This window comes from Anomaloglossus baeobatrachus, chromosome 3 (genome assembly GCF_048569485.1).
Source record: "Anomaloglossus baeobatrachus isolate aAnoBae1 chromosome 3, aAnoBae1.hap1, whole genome shotgun sequence".
NCBI lineage: Eukaryota > Metazoa > Chordata > Amphibia > Anura > Aromobatidae > Anomaloglossus > Anomaloglossus baeobatrachus.
In genome coordinates, this window is record NC_134355.1 from 170,945,899 (window position 1) to 170,959,397 (window position 13,499).

A 13,499-nucleotide genomic window follows, 5' to 3' on the forward strand; every position below is an offset into this window, starting at 1 on the left:
CAAACGCCGGTCACATGCTGTCATGTGACCCGGAAGTTGTGGCGCTGCCACTGTACTGTATCATACTGTACTGGCGTGTGCCACATCCGCCAAACTGGCGAAAAGCCAAATGTGTGATACTGGGCGGACATGCTGGAAATCTGATTGGAAAAGTGAGGAAATTGGTTATTGCCACCAGAACCCCTAAAATTGATTCCATCTTGAAGAGACATGCGGGGAAAGGGGCAATTGTTGATCAAGCCACTCGGTGAGGCAGCACTTATTTAATGAAGGTCTATGGACACAGGTGGCTGAATTGAAGGAATTGCTTAATCACCCATTTACCGTGACTAAAAAATTACAAGCTGAGGATTTAACTCCTGGCATTTTCATTATGGAGTGAAAGAACTTGCTATGTTGCCTGTCCCAAAGAGGAGATTTAATCCCAGATGGCATTTCTGCTTCAATGAAATGGAGAGAGACACAGCTATTGGAAAATAAAATTCTTCTGGCAGCTGTTTATGTGGACCCAAGTCATCGTATACTGCTTGATGATCAACAGCTTACTAAAGGAAAAGAAGCTTTGAGTGAGGTAGCAGTTAGGATGAGCGGCTACAGGGCTGCCAGGCGGAAGAGGACTGCTGCCATATCTTCATCCTCATCAGATGAGGAGTTTAACTTTAACAAGCATGTGGATGACATGGAGCAGGCAAAGCGTTGCCGCAAGGAAAAAGAATTCACTCCGTCTCCTATAGCAAGCAGATTTACCAGATTTCAGTAAAATATTTCACTTGCTCTCAAAGAAATAGAAAAATTCAACCATTCATCAAAACTGACTGTGCATGAGGCAATTCCTCTATACCTGGAAATTGTTAGAAATGTTGCCCATGTGGTTACGGCTTTGCCTCCAACCCAAGTTACTGTAGAGAGGTTGTTCTCTAGCCTTAAAATTATTAGGTCAGATTTGAGGTGATCTGCGAAGGAGGATCTGATGGAAGCAATTCTATTTCTTAGAACAAATTCATAGACTGCACAAATGTTATTTAGTATGTTTTTGTTGAAAACTGTTTTTTGCCACTTACATAATGTATTACATAGTGTTATGTATAACACTATGTAATACACTATGTAAGTGGCAAAGAAACAGTTTTCAACAAAAACATACTAAATAATAACATTTAGTATATTGCTTATATTTAAGTGAAAAATTTATTGTAGTACAATGTAAACATCAGACATTTAATGATTTTTATGATACAATAATCAAGATATTTAGATAGAACATAAAATATATTTATTGGAATACAACTTTAGAACACAAAAAGCTGTAATACATTGTAAATATGTAATACAATATGTAATGTATATATATATATATATATATATATATACACAAGATATATATGTAATCTACTGTATATCACATAGTGTATTACATACCGTATTTACAATTTATTACAGTTTTTTGTGTTCTAGAGTTGTATTCCAATAAATATATTTTATGTTCTATATAAATATCTTGATTATGGTATCATAGAAATTATTAAATGTCTGATGTTCACATTGTACTACAATAAATTTTGCACTTAACTATAAGCAATATATGTGGGAGTCGGAGTCTGAGTCGGTGCAAGGGAAATTGAGGAGTCGGAGTCGAAGGTTTGCCTTACCGACTCCACAGCCCTAGTTTCCACTTTCATGGTTTTACATTTTTTGGACTGTAATAAAGATTGAAGATAAGTATTTTTTATACAACGTTGATTGTTGCCAACTTCCTTTTTCTTTTGTTTCCGATTATTACTTTGGGTCAGCAGGTGGACAGACACTTCAGGATACATGGACAGAATTTCATCACTTCAATTCGGTAAGCAAACATTGTTTTGTTTTTCTGACCCTTACGTGTTCTGAAAGCAGTTTTCCACTAATCACCTTGCCGAATACATATGAGGTTATACACCCCCATTAGATCAAGTTTAGAAAAGCATTTAGCTCTAGCTAGTGGATTACACAGGTCAGGAATAAGGGGTAAAGGATAAGGATTACGGACCGTGACCTTATTAATCTTTCTACAATCCAAGCATGGACACAAACCTCCATCCTTTTTGTTGACAAAGAAAAAAACCACTGCTATTGGAGAGGCGGATGGCTGTATATACACTGTGTGCATGCAGAATTATTAGGCAAATGAGTATTTTGATCACATGATAATTTGTATACATGTTGTCCTACTCCAAGCTGTATAGGCTTGAGAGCCAACTACCAATCAAGTAAATCAGGTGATGTGCATCTCTGTAATGAGGGGTGTGGTGTAATGACATCAACACCCTAGGATATAAGGTGTGCTTAATTTTTATTATTATTATTATTATTATTTTTCCTTTGGCAAAATGGGTCAGAAGAGAGATTTGACGGCCTCAAAAAGTGCAAAATTGTGAGATATCTTGCAGAGGGATGTAGCAGTCTTGAAATTGCCAAACCTTTGAAGCGTGATCACCGAACAATCAAGCGTTTCATGTCAAAAAGCCAACAAGGTCGCAAGAAGTGTGTTGGGCAAAAAGGCGCAAAATAACTGCCCATAAATTGAGGAAAATTAAGCGTGAAGCTGCCAAGATGCCATTTGCCACCAATTTTGCCAGAGTTCAGAGCTGCAACATTACTAGAGTATCAAAAAGAACAAGGTGTGCCATACTCAGCGACATGGCCAAGTTAAAGAAGGCTGAAAAACGACCACCTTTGAACAAGAAGCATAAGATAAAATGTCAAGACCGGGCTAAGAAATATCTTAAGACTGATTTTTCATAGGTTTTATGGACTGATGAAATGAGAGTGACTCTTGATGGGCCAAATGAATGGGCCAGAGGCTGGATCAGTAAAGGGAAGAGAGCTCCACTCCGACTCAGACACCAGAAAGGTGGAGGTGGGATACTGGTATGGGCTGGTATCATCAAATATGAACTTGTGGGACCTTTTCGGGTTGAGGATGGAGTGAAGCTCAACTCCCAGACCTACTGCCAGTTTCTGGAAGACAACTTCTTCAAGTAATGGTACAGGAAGAAGTCGGTATTGTTCAAGAAAAATATGGTTTTCATGCAGGACAATGCTCCATCACACCACACCCCTTTACAGAGATGCACATCACCTGATTTACTTAATTGGTAGTTGGCTCTCAAGCCTTTACAGCTTGGAGTAGGACAACATGTATAAAAAGTATCATGCGATCAAAATGCAAATTTTCCTAATAATTCTGCACACAGTGTACACTTGTAGGAAACACCCAGATGTATGTGTGACGACATGGACACCCAATGCCTAGCATGGGTTAAAGTTTCTTAAAATTCAGCCAGACATATTTTTCTTCTGTGTGTTAACTCATGTTTGCTAAACTATTGTTTGGGACCAGACCCTCTGAGCATTCATTGTAATGTAGTTGTGTATTGTTAATCTAATGTAAATTACCTTAGTAGCCATTGTCTAGTCTGTGACTTGCAGATATCCTCAGTCTTTCTATCCACATGATTTAAATGAACATTATCCATGCAGCTTGAAATTCATCCAATAAGAGAAGCAACCTTGTACAACCAATCTGATAAGGGCACAGTATATACTAAGGGAAGGCTATGGCTATAAAAGGTGACTTCTTGGAGTCACCAGGTTGTTGATGGATTTTGCATGATCCAGTCTAAGCTCTTAGGAGCTGGCTAGAGGATCAGGATACCTTGTGGACTCGGTCTAGGGACTTGGGCTCCGACTAGAGGATCACTTGGCTACATGACCTCAAACCAGAGACTACTTAAGAAGGCAACCTAGGTTGGGACAATTCAGTCACCTGGTACAGACTTTGCAGACCTCAGCCAGCTTCCTAAATCTGGCGTTATTCCAGTCTCGGTGGGTGCCCGCCAAAAGCGGGGTGCTGCTGGATTGGAGTAAATAGCCCTGGAACCTCTGAGGCATGGACATTCTAAATCCCTGGTGCTCCAGCGGAAGGGTGAGACTCTGTTGCCTGTTACATTTGTGTGTTTTACTGGATATGTGTTATGTGCCGTTAATATTTTGGGGATCCAATAAAGTCTTAATATTGTGATTCCCTCACCCTGTGTTGTCTGAGTAGTGTTCCGCCCACGGTTAAGGAGGTTGTGCATTCAGTTGGGATGAGCCCTGAGCCCCGCTGTCTTTCTAAAGGCGGCTGGGCCAGCGGACAAGAGCACCCACTGAGCCCCGTGTCTCCACAGTATGTATGAGTGATCATTTGAGACTTTTCAGACCTTAAAGTCACTTTCGTTTTTCTGTTTGGTGAAAGCGATAAGACAGCTTTATTCTTCAATATAAAATTTATATCATTTTTTTTGCCTCTTTCACACAATAATAACAGTTTTATAGTAAAAATTGCTTTTGCATTGCACTATTCTAGGAGCTATAGCTTTTGTTAGTTCTCCACTCACAGAACTGTATCACAGCTTGTTTTGGGGGGACAAGATAACGTTTTCAGTGATACCATTCCTATTTACATGTGACTTTTTGATCACATTTTATTCCACTTTTTTAGGGCAGTATGATGAAAAAAATTTTTGAACTTTTTTTATTTTTTTACAGTGCTCACTGAAGGGGTTAATTATGTAACAAATTTATAAATTAGGATGTCCAGGACACGGCGATGCCAAACTTTTTTTAGTTATGGTTTTTCATAAATATACATATTTATTGGTATATTTTTTTAAATTGTTTTTGTTCATTATATTGTGATTATTTTAAAATATTTTTACTTTTAGTATTTATTTTTTCACTTTTTTTTACTTAATGCTCTATGGGACATTTATTACACTGATCACTGGTATAATACATTGCAATTCACTTGCATTGCAATGCATTACACCTGTCAGTGTTATACTGACAAAATGCCTTTTAGACTATGCTCCTGGCATGGTCTGACAGGCAACCGGAGCTGGCAGACCCAGAGTTCAGCTATCACTTGAGTCAAGCTCCAGGTAGCAATCATGCCAGGATAGCTCCTGTGCCAACACGATCGCCATGACTTACCAGTACAACCATTTGCTGAAAATATCCACAAGGTACCAGTACGTCATATGTCAGGAAGGGGTTAAAAGAGGCACAGGAGGATTTTTACTGTACAAAGCAGAGCGAGCATTATTACTGTTTAGTGTACTGGTTATAGCACTTTATTATTTGTGTGGATGTGGAAGGATGTGAAGAGGTTACTCGAAAATAAGTAAGCTAAATATGTCTCTTTTGCAGGGATAAGTGATGGGTGGAATAATTGGCCAATGAGAAAGGTAAAATGAATGGCTATAATCAGTTAAAAAGTCACCAGTGAGTATCAGTACAGTATACAAATATATGGTCTGCAGAGCACTGGTGTAGAACTGATATTATCATTATACAGTCATGGTATGGTGTTAATATCAGCCCTAGAGGTTTTGATTAATCAGTATGGTTATTACTACTATACATGCTGGTAATATTATTTCTCTAAGGGTATGTGCGCACGATGTGTTCTGTGAAGTGCAGAAAAAAATTCACCCTCTGGCAGCCTGGACAACTGTAAACACTGCATTTGACAAAAAAAATGCATCCAAAAACGCATGCATTTTGGATGTATTTTTGACAGTGCAGTCCCACTCGGCTCTGCTACAACCCCATAGAGCATGGCTGGCTGTGAGACAGAGCCGCGCAATCAGAATGAACTCTGATGAACTTCACCCAGCTTCATTGTCATCACGGGCTCTGTCTGATTGCCGCGGCCTGATTTGTGGTCACTGGTGAAGGAATCCCCTGAGTGACTGAAGGGAGCTGCGCAATCAACGGTGCTGTTACTTAGGTTACCCGCGGCCAGCTAAAGTCTTCCACCCGAGACCGCAAATCACCTGAGTGAGGGCACCGCTGATCGCGCACTTCAGTCACTCAGGCGACTTGCTGTTGCAGTTGAAGGATCCAGCGGTGGCCGCGGGTAACCTGAGTGACGTCATCGCTGATAGCGTGACTCACTTCAGTTGCTGCGTGGAGCTGACAGAGAGCGGTCGTGGTCTGTGGCCGCTCCTGTTAGCTTCCGATGTAGCAGAGCTGGACGCATCGTGGGACCTCATGTGGATTACGACGGACCTGGAGAGCTGTTTGGGGATTAATAAAGTTGTGAAGGAGGGTGCTTTTTTTGTCTTTTATTCCAAATAAGGAAAATAAACACATACATCCCAAAAATCCTTTAACTTACAGGTTAATCATGGGGGGTGTCTCATAGACGCCTGCCATGATTAACCTAGGACTTCGTAGCAGCTATGGGCTGCCATTAACTTCTTGTTAGCCCGATTGCCACTGCACCAGGGCAATTCGGGATGAGAGGGTAGAGTCCCAGGACTGTCGCATCTAATGGATGCGGCAATTCCGGGCAGCTGCTGGCTGATACTTTTAGGCTGGGGGGCTCCCCATAATGTGAGGCTCCCCATCCTGAGAATACCAGCCTTGAGCAGTGTGGCTTTACCTGGGCTGGTATTTGGGTGGACCTCACATCATTTTTTTTTAAATTATTTATTTATTTATTTTACTGAACAATATAGACCCATCCACCAGCGGCTGTGATTGGTTGTAGTGAGACAACTGTCACTCAGCGTGGGGGCTCGTCTGAATGCAACCAATTATAGGCACCGGTGGGCGGGGGAAGCAGTGAATATGAGATGGAATAATGAGTGGCCGGCATTTTCAAAACCTGGAGAAGCTGCCGGAGCTTTGTGACAGTTGTGCAGCGCTGCGCTGGTGATCGGGGAGTATGAAAGAGAGAGGGAGAGACTAACCGACATAGAGAGAGAGACCGACTGACAGAGAGAGAGAAACCAACATCGACAGAGATAGACCGAAAGACCTGGGTTTTGTTTGTCAAAAAAGCATGCAGAATGCAACAAAAATGCAGTGCAAGCGCACAGCTAAACATTTTGGTTGCGTTTTAACACACCTCATTGATTTCAATGGGAGGAAAATGAAACCAAGACGCACAAAAGAAGTGAAATGCTGCTTTTTTAAACGCATCGATTTTGTCAAATATTTGGCATCCAAAACGCTGCATTTAAAAAAGCAACGTGCGCATGGAATTTGCGGTTTTCTCATAGACTTTGCTGGGGAAGCACAACGCATGCATTTTGACAATAACACGCTGCAGTTTTAAACGCAGCCAAAACGCAGAAAAAAAACACAATTTGCGCACATAGTCTAATATATTGATGCTAATATTGATCTTGGCACAGTCACGTTTGTTAAAAGGGATATACTCCCACACAGTAATTTTATGGTACACACTGTTATGATTTGGATTTGCAGGCCAGTCGTCACGTGTTTCCAAGTATGCAACATGAATTGAGCAAAGCGTCTGAGCCTCTAGTCTGCACACTTGCATACAGTGATGTAATGATTGCTGGTACCAGAAAGCAGTGCTGATTGTAATACTATGTTAGGATTCATCACATTGCGCTTCTTCTTACTGGGAACCTACTCCGGGATGTACAACACCTTTAATGATCTGAATGATCCTATTATTCTGTGATGATATTATGTGACGGTATTATGGGTATCATGTAGTCATGGTGTTGGGGTATTATTAAATTTATTTTATTTTAGACCTTGCCAGCCTGATATCAGGCCCCAGCTGTCTGCTTTACATTGGCTGGTTATCAAAAAGAGGGGGGACCTCATGTCATTTTTAAATTTATTTATTTGTTTATTAGTTTAAACAAGGCTAAAAACACCCTTTAGTGCCACATGAAAGGCAGTAAATGGTGCAAGTATACGAAATGTAGGGGGCGGCACATTACTTTGCTTTGATCAACTTCCTGTTTCTTCTGGTTATTGTCTTTCAACCAACTTTATTGAGACAAAAATGCCTGCATCAAAAACGTGGAAAAACCCATGCAGCTAATATGCATAAAAAAGTGAGTGGAGTTGCGGGATTTACGCAGAAATTCAGCTGCATGAAACAAACAAATTATGTGCTTATACCTTTAAGGGGTGGACTAGGCAATATTTTTTCTCTTTTTAATTTTTCCTTACATACAAGTCATTATACGGAAAAGAATGTGTCCTAACATTTTCTCCTGTAAAATCCATTTTATCTTCAGTTTTGCATGTTTTAGGGTATGTACACATGATCAATGTTTGTTCAGGCTTTCCTGCAGCTGAATTTATTCATGAATCCTACACCTCCACTCACTTGTGGGGTTTTTATGCTTTCTTGCATACTTTTTACTCCATAGATTTTTCAGTCAATATATTGGTTGAAAGGCAAAGACAGCAAGTTGAACTAAGCAAACTCCAGCCCCCTACATATGGTACACTTGCACCCTTTAGTGTCATTCATGTGGCACCAAATGGAGTTTTTAGCCTTGTTTACCGTAATAATAAATAAATAATTTAAAAAAACAATGTGGGGTCCCCCCATTTTTGATAGCCAGCCAAAGTAAATCAGACGACTACCGGCTGATATTATCATGCTGAGAAGGTTATTGGGATCTTCCTAGCCTAAAAATACCAGCCCACAGCAGCTAAAGAGTGGTGCATCACATAAGATGCTCTAATTCTAGCTCTTCACCTCAATCTCTTGCGACTGGTATGATGCTTTGACAATCGAGGTAATGGTTGGTAATGAGTTGATGTCAGCTGTGTAGTGTCAGATGACATCAAGCCTTGCTGTTAGTAATGGAGAATTGTCTATCAGACACCCCCATTATTAAGCCAATACGTTAAAAGTAAAATAGACACACACAAATATCTTATTTTAACAAATACCCCCAGACTCTTGCCTTGGATCATCAATTTATTTAGCCATGATGATCCAAAGCAGTCCATTGAATCCAACGTAGTCCACATATAGAAGCCTGAAAGACTTAAAAAGAGAGAGTTAAAGTCTGTCCCTCGCACACCAATTTATTATTTTTAAAAAATCCCCGCATCTCCAACATAGTGCTTGGAGATCCCACGATGTCCACCAATTCTGTAGCACAACCTATGGAGCCTCATTCTGAGAATGACACTTCATAGGTCACTCCTGGTCAGACTGCGCTCTGCAATAACCAGCGACTGTGAAAAGTGGTGATGATATCAGTAACATTAACGCTCTGCACCGCTCTTGCTCAGTCACATACAGGGCAGGGCGAGACCCGAAATTTCTCACTTTTGATTATGTCAGTACTTCAGTGACATCACTATGCATCAGATATTCAGGGACCCATGCTGCCCTATGTGTGAAACAGTGACAGCAGTGATGAGCATTAACGTTAATGACATCATCACCGCTCATCACTGATTTGGGGGACATCGTGGGAATGCCATGGACTACATCGGTGCTGCGGGGATTTTTTTTAAATAAATTGGTGATTGAGAGACAGTCTCTTGTTTTTATTTCTTTATCTCTCTCCTTTTATGTCTTTCAAATTCCTATTTGTGGACTTCATTGGATTTGGTGTACTATTTCGGAGCTGCATAGCTTTTTTTTCTTTAATAAATTGGTGAACCAAGGCAAGAGTTTGGGAGTGTATTTTAAAATAAAATATTTTTGTGTGTTTTTTTTTACTTACTGGGTTAGTAATGGGTATGTCTGATAGATGTCTCTAAATTACTAACACCAGGGCGTGATGCCAGCTGACACTACACAGCTGACATCAACCCATAAACCATTATCCCGATTGCCACCACACCAGGGCAATTGAGAAAATCCAAGGAGAAGTGCTAGAATTAGCGCATCTAATTTGATGCGCCACATCTGGGGGAGCTGCTGGCTGGTATATTTAGTCTGGGAAGAGCCCAATAACCATAGATTACTATCATAGCCTGATAATACCAGCCAGCAGGAGTCTTATTTATCTTTGACGGTTATCAAAAAATAGGGGGACCCCATGTTGTTTTTTTAATTATTTATTTATTAGGTTAAACAAGGTTAAAAACACCCTTTAGTGCCACATGAATGGTACTAAGGGTGCAAGTGTACAAAACCTGATCTAATCCAAACTCTGCATCCTAGATCAACATTCCCTGAACTGCTTCTAGAGGAGAGTGTACCTAGCATCACATCACCAAATCTCATATAAGACTCGATGACACGATGCGGCCAGCCAATCACAGTAATCAACAAGGCTACGGCATTAACATGTATGACAGGCAATACCCGCATGTTGATTCGCTGTCTAACAGCCACAGAACATATGGGGTGGGGACTTGAGTATGGCACACGAGCACCCGCAATACGTGATAGAGTAACGAGCAGACCCGAGCATCACGATGCTCGATTGAGTATTAAGTAGTGGCAAGCATGCTCATTCATCACTAGTGTTTTAGCTTGATTAACTTAATAATAAATTAAAAACAACTGTGTGGCGTCACCCCTAATTTTGATAACTAGGAAAGGTAAAGCAGACAGCTGCAGACTGATATTATCAGGCAGAGAAGGTCCATAGTTATTGGTCTCTTCCCAGCCTAAAAATACCAGCCCTCAGCCACCACAGAAGTGGCGTATTACATTAGATGCGTGAATTCTGGCACTTATATATCTGGGAAGTTTTGTACCTGTATCATATCTATCATATATTCTATCTAGTTTTCTATATAGCTAGTTATTATCCATCTATTATATATCTAATGTCTTTCTATCATTTATCTTTTATATATGATTGCTTTATTATTTTTTAAGTTTACATACAGTAAGTATGTAAAAGATTATGTTAAAAACATATTTCAAACAGATTGCATATGCATGTCATACACATATTATATGGATGGTTGGAGAGAAAAAAAATTGTACAATCGCATAGCACTCCCATGACGTACTTACTGAATAACATACGCATGATACTCACCAACTTTTCTGGCTGAGAATCGCAGCAATTTTATATTCGCAAATCTGAATGGACCCTAAAATGTATTAAATCACTTAACTGCTCAATGCTGAGAACTTATTGATATTTTCATGTATTAACTCTGTTGGTCAAAATATAACCTACTAATGTGAAGGAATTAAAACAAATAATTATAAAAATGTATATGAACATAAATGACCACCAATGCTAATGACATTAGTTTTTTAAGTACTGTGCAAGAACTTACCAATAATATGTTAAAAACAGAAAGTTTGGCAAAGTGACAGCCAGTTGTAACCATCTCCAGTTAGTAATGACGTAAGCCATTCCAGCAAGTGCAAGAAGTCCAACAGTGAATGCTACTTGGTACACAATTCCTACCGTTCTTCTGTGGTCTAGGCCAACAAATTCTGCAACTAAAATAGTTGCAAAACATTGTTAAATTTGTAGAATTATGCATGGGACAGATTATTCACTGGAATTATGTCAATTGTTCTTCTTGAATATAAAGCATTTAAACTTTCTAATGTGTCCTCCTATAGAGAGTTTATAGAACAAAAAGAGAAAAATATGTGCTGGGGAAAAAAATTACGAAATCAGTCAATTCAGAATAAATAATGTAAATCTTAATTAATTGTATTTATATTAAAAAGGGGAAGAATGGGAAAGCAAAAATCCGACATAGCAGTGATGCATACACAGATGACCTTCGATGACCTCACTGCTTCACCACCGTGCGGAGCTGCCGCCCGACCACCATGCGGAGCTGCCGCCCGACCCCCCCCACCCCACCTACTGTCTCCTCCCCAAAATCCTTTAGAATGTAAGCCTGCAAGGGCAGGGCCCTCTTCCCTCTGTACTAGTCTGTCTATTGTAACTTGGATATGTATTCTATATGTAACCCCTTGTCATGTACAGCAGCATGGAATCAATGGTGCTCTATAAATAAATAATATTAATAATAATAATAATAATAAAAATGGTGGGTGAGCAACAAATATAATCCAAAAATATTAGAGACTACTTGTAAGATAAAACACAAAGAAAAATTCTTTATACATGACAAATGAGAAGATAAAAAGTGATAGTGAATAACAATGATCAAGGAAGATTGGTATATAAGAAAAGGCATATTACATAGTTACACAGATACTCCAAAATTAAATGTAGAGGGGTATAAATAGGGTTTAAGGTGCCAACAATGATTGTACATCCTAAAAAGTACAAGAACATGTAAAGTGCATAGAGCAGATAACATTCAGGACATGTACTAAGAATAATGCCTGGAGGCTCACCCGTCGCATCCGACGCAACTGTCCAGAGTTATAAGTAATTATAAAGTTGTCGGTTTCACAGATAATATTTGAGTCTTTACTACGGTAATTACTAAATTACAGCCTATACCAAAATTTCATTTTCACTTGAACTTAAATATTTACTGTTTGCCCACTGTACACATACATGTGTGGAATTCCACACCTACTGTATACATATATAGATGTCAAAATAAATTGCAGCAACAGAAGGGAAAGTGCTGTGATTAGGGTTGTGTAGTAAAATAACCAGTGTCATTCATTCGACTTTCAAGCTTCAACTTACCTAGAACATATGCAGACAGCCAAGTGCCTTTACTAACTAAACCTTGAATGAAGCGAAATGTAACCAGCCATGGATATGTAGGAGCAAATGCCACTAGGACCCCAAATATCGCAGAGATGAATAGTGATATAAATAGACATGGTTTACGACCAAATCTAAAAAATAAAAAATAAAATGAAATATAATTTTAATTATTAATTTTATGGTTTATATCTTCCTAAAAATACTTAGTTCTACCAGAATTTCATTCTGTATTTATATTCAAAGAACAAAATAATGTAAACTCTATGGCCCCAAATCATGAAGTTGTTGCAAAAAAATGTGTTTTCATGCCAATTTCAGCAAGCTTTGCAAAACTGGGCAGAGCTTGGGAGGAGCTGGGGCAGGATACGGCTTTTTAAACACCCACCCCACAAATTCATTAAAAGTTACAACATATCTTATGTCAGAAATATTACTCCAATCTTTCATTTCATTTTTAGCGAGGTATATACCTGTGATAATGTGCCAAATTCATTAAAGGGAATCTGTCACCGTTTTTGCCATGTGAGCAGTATAATGTAGAGCTAGAGACCCTGAATTTAGTGGTATCACTTACTAGGCTGCTTTCTGTAGTTTTGATAAAATTATTGATTTATCGGTAGGAGATTATCATTAGAAGACTAGAAACCTGCTATCTGGTAGTCAAACATATTTACAAGTTCTGTTTAACCCCGCCCATACCACTGATTGACAACTTTCACTGTGTACACTGTACATGGGCAGAAAGTTGCCAAACAGTGGTGTGGGTGGGGTTATGCAGAGCTCTACAGTCAGATAGCTGCTAGATCTGCAGCAGATAAAATAGCAGCTAGGTAAGTGACACATCACTGGAATCAGGGTCTCTGTCTCTATGCTGCATGAAGTAGCAAAAACTGGTGGCAGATTCCCTTTAAGTGGCATTCACCTCTTACTGAATTAGGTAAATCTTATTCCTGCACACCCATCATAAAGAATTGCAATCAAAATACACGCAACATGAATTTGGACCTATGAGTTTTCGCTGTTTTTATACAAAGATAATGAAATAATACACAT

The 13,499-nt window shown here is 39.3% G+C and overlaps 1 protein-coding gene across 2 annotated transcripts in view; it reads right to left on the reverse strand.

Moving 5' to 3' along the window:
- SLC22A2 (solute carrier family 22 member 2) overlaps positions 1–13,499 on the reverse strand; it is a 148,735-nt gene that overhangs the window by 106,936 nt on the left and 28,300 nt on the right. For both annotated transcript variants that reach the window (XM_075338171.1, XM_075338170.1), the window contains exons 3-4: positions 12,423–12,577; positions 11,071–11,239 (exon numbers count right to left, since the gene is read on the reverse strand). In XM_075338171.1, coding sequence (XP_075194286.1) covers positions 11,071–11,239; positions 12,423–12,577 — 324 coding nt within the window. The remainder of the gene's footprint in view (positions 1–11,070; positions 11,240–12,422; positions 12,578–13,499) is intronic.